This window comes from Malurus melanocephalus, unplaced genomic scaffold (genome assembly GCF_030028575.1).
Source record: "Malurus melanocephalus ecotype Western Australia unplaced genomic scaffold, MMel_1.1 scaffold_174, whole genome shotgun sequence".
Classification (NCBI taxonomy): Eukaryota; Metazoa; Chordata; class Aves; order Passeriformes; family Maluridae; genus Malurus; species Malurus melanocephalus.
Window position 1 is genome coordinate 376,767 of NW_026623406.1, and position 8,414 is coordinate 385,180.

General features: G+C 41.3%; 1 protein-coding gene across 1 annotated transcript; it reads right to left on the minus strand.

Annotated features, from left to right (window-relative positions):
* Nucleotides 1-12: 12 nt before the first annotated feature.
* Nucleotides 13-8,333, minus strand: GCNA (germ cell nuclear acidic peptidase). Its single transcript, XM_057372579.1, has 10 exons — nucleotides 8,112-8,333; nucleotides 7,337-7,383; nucleotides 6,808-6,859; nucleotides 6,371-6,444; nucleotides 5,438-5,887; nucleotides 4,963-5,125; nucleotides 3,776-3,920; nucleotides 2,760-2,898; nucleotides 1,686-1,890; nucleotides 13-805 (listed from the first exon to the last, which is right to left on the minus strand). The coding sequence occupies exons 1-10, from the start codon at nucleotides 8,306-8,308 to the stop codon at nucleotides 553-555; spliced, it is 1,725 nt and encodes a 574-aa protein (XP_057228562.1). The 5' UTR covers nucleotides 8,309-8,333; the 3' UTR covers nucleotides 13-552.
* Between the last annotated feature and the right edge of the window lie 81 nt (nucleotides 8,334-8,414).

Below are 8,414 nucleotides of genomic sequence, written 5' to 3' on the forward strand. Positions count from 1 at the left end.
CCTCATTCTATGGGGGAAGTGTTTGAATCTGCTTTCCCCAACCTGACTTTCTGCATCTATTTCAGTTTCTAAGAAATGTCAGTGATAAGAGGTACACTACATTCAAATTCAATCAAAGAGCTTCAGTCTTACTGAGGGCTTAAAGGACTTTGGAGAAACTCACACATTTTTTCTTAAGGGATTTGGGCTAAGACACCATCTACCTAGCACTWAATTTTAACAAAAGCAGCCAAGGATCTCTCAGGAAACTCTACTTGGGAGAATATCTAAATCCATACTGAAGCCCAGCTCAGGTCTGCACCCTTTCCATCCTGGGAGTCATTCAGAGTCAGAGGACTTGGGGTGGTGGGCCTGGACTRTGTTGCCTCTGGCAATTTCAGACCTGCACACCCAGCAGGTCTTCAGCACACACACAGAGCATATCAGCTGCTCAGATGAAACAGTAAATCCCTTACTGGAATCACTGAAGCCATGTTGTAAGTGCTCCTCAGGCCTTTTATTTCTCTCTATACAAAGTTCAAGTGGCACCAAGAAAGGAGGTGTACTGAGATATTAAAAGGAATCTTCCAACCTGGTTTTCAAAGCAAAATCAGCACTGAGTTTCCTCATTACCTCTGCATGACTCAGCCCGTGCTGCTCTCTCTTAGCAAGTCCATAGTTTTCCTTCACATACTTGGCAAAAGGTGTGAGCTGTGTCCTGGCAGGGGTGCCCCCCTTGCCCTGGGGCTGTTTGAGGGCCAGCTGCCCCCCRCAGAAGGCGCACACGAACCGTGCCGTGTCCAGGGACCGCGAGTGCCGCCCGATCCTGAAAGGCAAAAACAAGGATTTGGATTCCACAAAACTCCTTTCTCTTCTGCTGAGATCAATTTTTAAAGCCAGTTTTTTCAGAAGAGAGAACAGTACATCACACAGTGGTACAATTAAATCTGTATTACACTTCTCTACCCTAGAACTTTGTCCACTCCTTTTTTAGTTTGGTTCCTTCTTGTCTCTACATTGAGAATAGAAGAGCATGATGTGCTACAGCTTTTACAAACACCTCCACAACCCCTCAATTGCCTCTTGGAGCTTCTCCTTAAAGACATCACTAAAAAAATSTCAATGCACTTTGCATCTAAGCAACTACTATATTGCATTGTCCTAATAAACACTTCAGGATATGTGAGGTGTTCCYTTCCAGTACTTCTGGGAATCACATWTGATCCTGAGGTAAAAAAAATGCTATAAATAGTGTCATTAYAGTTTGTGTCCTAGTGTAAATCCTTCCTATCACAGTACTGCTCTGTGTAGCTGCAGTCATAATTTAAAGTCATCAAGACACAAACCTCAGGAAGCTGCTTCTGATAGTTTTATACTATCTAATCCATGTCAAACATTCTGTGACCAGTTTTCACAGGGCTTTGTTCTTCAAAGCTGAGGTACATATGTCTGACTACTTCCCAAAGAATCTTTCTCATTASCAAATGGTCCTCAGATGACATTTCTGCCTGTCCTGACCTCTGAAGTATAACTGAAACTACCTGGAAACAAACATATGGAATCACAYAGTGAAGTTCTGTGAGCTCTGGAAAACATCAGCATATCCAAATGGCTTTACAGTTTCAGAGACCCCTGATTTCTACACAAGAGACTGCCAAGTTAGAAAGTGAATACACTGTCACATGCAAGATGAAAACATTACTCACGTAGCTTTGCACCGAACACACTCGTAGGTGTATTTGTACTTGATCTCATAGCTGTGGCATCGTGTGACCACTGGCAGTTCTGGATGAATTACAGCTGATTTATTGGCATAGAATCTCCAGAATCGCCCGTGTCCATCCCGAATACCATTGATGAGCCAGGTGGCTGCATGGCAAATCTCATGGATCAGCGTGTCCCKAAGGCGATCTTGAGGTGAAACAAAGACATTGACATCAGTCAGGTGTKGGGAAGTACAGACTCTCACCTTTGGTCACTGCCTCAGGTCTCTGACTCTCATTCTTTATTAAGATGCAAGAGTTATTTTGGAGGTTAACACTACTAACATCTTAATAAGAGAAAATGCTCCAAGACAAGCTTTTACTTAGTGCACTTCCCGTTTTGTGATTAGCTCAATTCTGCATCCTAGTCACTTCCCAGCACACCTAGTCTGTTTCAGTTTTTTTTTTTTGTTCTGTTGGTAAAGCTGCCACATCCCTGGAAGTGTTCAAGTCCCAGCTGGACAGGGCTTGGAGAAACCTGGTCTAGTGGGAGGCACCCCTGTCCATGGCAGGGAGTTGGTACAAGATGGGTTTTTAAGATCTCTTTCAATCCAAACCAYTTTATGATTMATTTCCCCATACTGGGAGGGGATGAGGGAAAAACAACAGTTACAGTACCATGTAATAAAACTTAATTTGGCACTGAGCTRTCTTTATTCCAGCTTTAAATATCACCAACAAGGTGGCTAGCTCTGATGKAAGAAGTCGGATTTTAAGACTGCCATTACAGCACACAGAATTAGAGTAACACGATGCCTGTAGGTCTCCAAACCRTAAGAAATATAAACAAAATACTGCAGCTACTGTGACTATGTCTCTGTTCTCACATTTTGTACATTTGCTCAGCCTCTTGGGCTGTGGAATGTGGATAAATCCATACATTTATTTATTTATTTATACAAGATAATATAAAATTTCAAAGCAGGCTCCAGTTCCAGATCTCTTGTGCATCAGATTTATGTTTTTATCTCTAAAACTTGCTTTCTCAAAGAAAAAGCAACACACCCTTTGACGTACCTGCAGAGTCACAGACTTTCTCAGAGAGTTCAATGCGAGCATAACGCTCCCCTGCAGGGCCTGCCCTCTGCCCCGTTACACAATATCCTGCTGTTTTCCTCATTTTCTTATTCCAGATTATTACCATGTCCTCTGGTAACTGAAAAACAAAACAGTACATGTAATCTGGCCTCTCCTACCTCTCTTATCTTCTGGCCCTCTGGCTCCCCCTTGCATTTACTCCAAAGCCAGCCCAGAATGCCTGTTAGTGCTCTCAATACTGTTTTCACTCACTGACGCCAACTCCCCCTTCTATGGCTTTTTATTCCCTACATCAGTTTTCCTGCAACGAACAACAGGAGCTTCAGAATGCAGGATGAGACAGAAAGTGCCTTAGTTCCTCTATTCTACCTCGACATACCTYCAGGTACAGGGCTAAAGCACTGGGCAGCAGGATATAATTCTGCTTCAGCCATAGTGAGTCTGTTCAGCTCAGTTTTATGCAAAATTGTGAACTCAACCTGTCCTTAGTCAGCTCAAAAGTATTTTCTCATCTGCATGAAAACACTTTCCTTCGTCGGGGAAATAGTATTGGAATTACTGAGGGCAGCACCCTTCCTTTCAAGGATATTTCTCATCAGAGGAGGGTCCCCAACATCCCAGATGATAATCCCAGGTCAAAACAGCAGTTCTCTGAAATTAAACCTTAAAATTTGAAACACAACTTGTAGCTTCATGTTCACCTTAAACTGTTAGTCAAAGGATAAGCATCTTTTTATCTGTTCCAGAAAGGCAGACTGAACATGCAATAGGAAGGAACAGAGAAGAGGTGCAGYATTTCCATTACAGCTGGGAAAGCAAAGCCAAGCTGAAAACTGCTGTGTCACAGTGGTGACACACCCCTTTAAAAAACATAAACCTTTGCTAGAAAGCTTAACTTCTACAAACTGAAGAGGATGGAGAGCAATAACATCAAAAAGTGAGGAGCAACATATTAACCAGCATTTTAGAATSGTAGTTCCTGCTTTGAAACCAACCTTTTGCTCAAAGATGGTAYTATTAAACAACCTGTAGAGCTTCTGGGCCAACTCCTCTTTATTTTTCTTGAAATACTTCACATACTGGGAAGTYGGATTTGAAAGCTCTTGCAAGAAACAACCAGGCACTGAGCACACCCTGAGCCTGCAAGAAAAGTCATTAAGGACTCTACTGAAGTACAAATAATGACAGGGAAAAATACATGGAAAAATAATGGCCCCTTGTGAGCCAATAAAGATCTCAGGGATGCTCTCCTGACTCTTTCCATCAGCTTGCCCTCACAAGAYCTATGACTGTCCTCTTACCCCTCTAAGGGCATGAAGGGGCAGAGCTGTTGCAACAGTCCTGCAGTTACTTCATTAAATTCACAGAATTAGATTACGAGGACTCCTAAGTAGGAAAAGAGGGTGGCTCAGACCTTAGTGATACAGTGAGCCACAACTAAACCAAAATACAAACAGCCCTACCATGCTACTCATGATAAAGGTGTATTTTCAGAAACAGCCAAAGATGGTCCAGGAATACTCAGAAATTCTTTCAAGGGAAGTAGATACTCCATCAGGACTAGTAACTCAAATACTACAGCATTCTGACAAAGTCTCACCTTTGAAGATATCATTTAAAGGTTCGGTATGGTACACACAATTATAAAATGACTGAAGGAAAAAGCATATTCAGAAGGCAGAATAAAGGGCAACTATTAGAAATGAAAAATGCATTCTTTGAAATGTTTAAGTTGCATCCACATAGAGAAAAAGAAACATGAATTATGCAAGTTATAAAGATACAGGTAAAAAAATATGGTCTTGTTAAAAGGTATTAATTATGAATAGAATCAGTTTTATGTATTTTCAGAGACAAGCAGTCAGCATGTGAAGAGTCAGCATGTGTTAGAAGCATGCTGTACAAAATAAGGAATAGCAAGTGAGATAACATTTACAAAGAAGATTTGACATTTGTCAGATTTCTTTGTCATCGATTGCCCTAGGCAGAGATCAGTTTATATTCTCCCTGTCGTACGGGAGACTGAAAACTATGGTTTCCAGCTACTCAGCTATTAACAAATGGTGCATTAGTAGAAGTTTCTAGGTAGCAGAGGAATCACATTATCCTAGGCAAAATGTTTAGCATCTCTTTGTCCATCTATAATTCTCCTACAACATAAGAACAGTGGAGGAACATTCACCTTTTCTCTGTCTTTGCTGACTGTGAACAACTGACTGCTTCACTCCTTGCAGGAGTTGTTATCATGGAAGGTGTTTCTTGAAGTGAAATAGATTTTGGCTTTGGTGTCTTGATTCCCTCCTCTTTCACGGGCTGTGCATCTTTGCAGGGTGGCTTGATGTTTTCTAGTTCAACAGGAAGAGTCACAGGATTACACAACATACATTAAAAAAATTACAAAATCATTAGAAACCACAAGTTAAGATTTGCTTTCAGAATAATTTTAAAAACTAAAAGTGCATACAATGATAAAAAACAAGCAATAGTGAAAAACTTGCATCTTGATACCACAAGATGACTTTTCTGAATGCTCACAGGAGTAACTTCCAGTTGAACCAAAATCCTTTGCAAGGCTCTGAGCTGCATCTGAGACGTGGATTCCACACAAATGGAAAGAACCAGGCCACTACCACTGCAAATCACTAAGGACTGCTTACCTTCTAYGCTTGGCTGATAGACAGTTTTACTTGTGCTTAAGACTGGTTTTCGGGGGAGACTTCGCTTCTTTATCCGTTCCATTAAAGATCCAAAACTGTCATCTGAGCTGTCTGATTCYRCCCCTGTACTGTGTCCTAGYGCCACAGTTGGCAAYTTATTTTCTCGATTTTCCCAGTTTSTTTCTTTCCTTCTAATGGGCAAATCTGGACTGCCTTTGAAATCTGASTCTTTCCAAGTTTGTGGAGGTGAAAGATTTATGCACTTCTGACTCTCTTTCAAGTCTTTCACTCCCTCTTTTTGATGGTCATGCCATGGACTTTCTTCAAAGACAGAATCTTCAGTGTCACTTGAAGTGTCTGGATACTGCAATTCTTGGCAGCAAGTGTTTCTCTTTCCAGGAGTCTTTCCAGGAGTCATCAGCTTCTTCGGGGTCTGAAGATCCTTTTGTACTGCAATTCAAAAGAAAGAGCTTAAAGTTTTGGGAGTTGCTTTTTGGAGACTGGCCTTTGTCTTAACACAATAGAAATCCCTTGAAAAAAATAGGAAAACACAAACAACATTAAGGCATCTTTACATTTTCTTTATTATGCCCTACTCATTTAYCATCTTATCACATGAAAAATCACTGAAAGTAACTTTCCAACAAACAATRCATGTCACACCTCAGATCTGTCCTGTGAAGATCAAGGGATCATGTCAGATCTATAAGTGACTTTATGATGCTTCTGGTCCACTTTGCTTCACTCATTTCCCCTCCAGACACCAYCCCATCAGCTTTTCACAGTCTGCAGCTGGCACACACATTTCAGCGTTGACAGAGATCCTACCCTCCCTGAGAAGGGTTCAGTTCTCCCAGAACTTTATGAGCTCAGCAATGAATGCTACCTTCCCACTCAGTAAAATGTCTGCTTCATATTTGCTCTATTGCTTACCACGCTTTGTTGTGCTCTTTTTCATTTTCAAGTCCGAGAAGAAATCATCTGAGTCATCAATGAAGCCTTTCAAACTATATATAAAAAAAGGCAAATTGCGTGGAATAAAGGTAGGAGTAAGCAGAAAATAGAGCAGTAAGTTTGCCTTTCTAAAACAGTAATCAAAAAAAAATCCACCCAATATAACATTATCAGCTGCTCACGGCAAATGTCACCAACTGCATCCATGAATAGGAATGGTAAGAGCATGTGCACCTCCAAATATCCCATTTTACATTTGCCCTGAATGAGACTGAAGATGTAACAGTTCTGTCTGCACTCTCTCCTATACACGTCCATCAATATGACTTTAGATTGTTTTTCTGCATTCTGATTAGTAAATATGATACAGAAGACTAATATATGAACACAGAAAATTCATTAATGACACCACCCACCTTGTATCTGCCTTTTTAGGAACAGATTTGGGAGTTTTCATTCTAGCTAAAACTGAAACAAAAGAAGATCAATTAAGAACAAGGCTATGTTTCTCTAGTTACACATTTTTTAAAGTTTGCAACTAGTAAAAAATTGGTCTAATGTATTTTCAAAAAACAAATATAAGGAACCTTTACATATAATTCCAACTCTCAATTCCTCAAAGCTGGCAGCAGTTTTCTAGTCTTTGGAGACCAAGAAGAAAGCAAGTGAGCAACAAGGAATTGTGAGTGACAAAATGAAGGCAAAAAGAAAAATATAATGCAAGGCAAAAAAAAAAAAAAAAAAAAAAAAAAAAAAAAAAAAAAANGGAGACAATTCAAGAATACTCCCTATCACATATAGAACACCAAAACTCCACTACAAGGAGAGAACTACTTTGCAGCATGAAACAATGAAAGAAAACAATGTGCAAATACACTTCACTGTAATTAGAAATGTGTCCTTTTCATATTCCTTCAGAAAACAAACTAACATGTCATTACTTACACATTTCAAATTCATCATCACTGCTGGAAGAGAAATACAGGGCATTGCTGCAAAAATGAAATGCAGAACTTTAGGTCATAGCAGGAACGAGATTTGCATTTCCACTGATCTGAAACACCCATGAACAATGAGAACCAAATATGCACTGGGAAAAACACCGAATGTCCCAAACAGGCTGAACTATTTTAACTCTTTATAGAAAACTCATTTCTTATGTTCCACATAGTCTGTGATATGGTAGAGAAGTGCATTATAATAAGTCTGAAACATCAAACCATGCCCCGATGAGTAAGAAGCTGCTTTTGCATAAAGTGCACTTTAATATAACTGTCATGAATATTTAGCAAAATGCAGCAGTTTTCATAAAACTATTTCAAGAGGCAGGATGGAGACATTACCACCTGGACCGCTATGCCTACACAAATGTAGAGGCAGGCCACAAAACCCTTACTAATTTATTTCATTTTATGAGATTCAACAAACATTAACAATTTAAAAAATACGTTATGCAGCTACTTAAAAACCAGGAAGACAGCTTCTTTAAAAGGAAATTATTTAAACCTTAAAGACYGCAATCCTGAAACATGCTAATACCTACGAATTACCATAAACCAAATTGAGGGCGAATCTAAAATTAAAAATCAATAGATGTAACACGTATTACTGTATAATACATGAAGTATTTATATATGCACGCACACATTTTAGAGATACATTAATCAGAACACACCAGAACACACGGGCTAGGGCGCTTTACCGCCCGGCGCCCCCTCACCTGSCGTCCCGGCAGTCCCGGCTGCCGGCGGTGCCTCTCCCAGGGCTCGTTCCGCCCGAAGCCGCTGCCCCGCTCGCTGCGGAGCTCGCCCCGGCCCCGCTGCCCGTCTGGCCCCGCCATTCCCGGTGGCGGGGTCCCTGGATCGGGCTCGGGCCGGGTCCGAGAGCGGGGCCCGCCCGCTCCGCCGCTCCCGCCATGGCGCTCGAAAGGGCCGCGCGCTTCCGGGGCACGGCGCATGCGCACATGGGAGGCGCTGGCAGCGCGGCCGCTCCGCCCCCCGGCACGGAAATTCCGCCTTGGCTT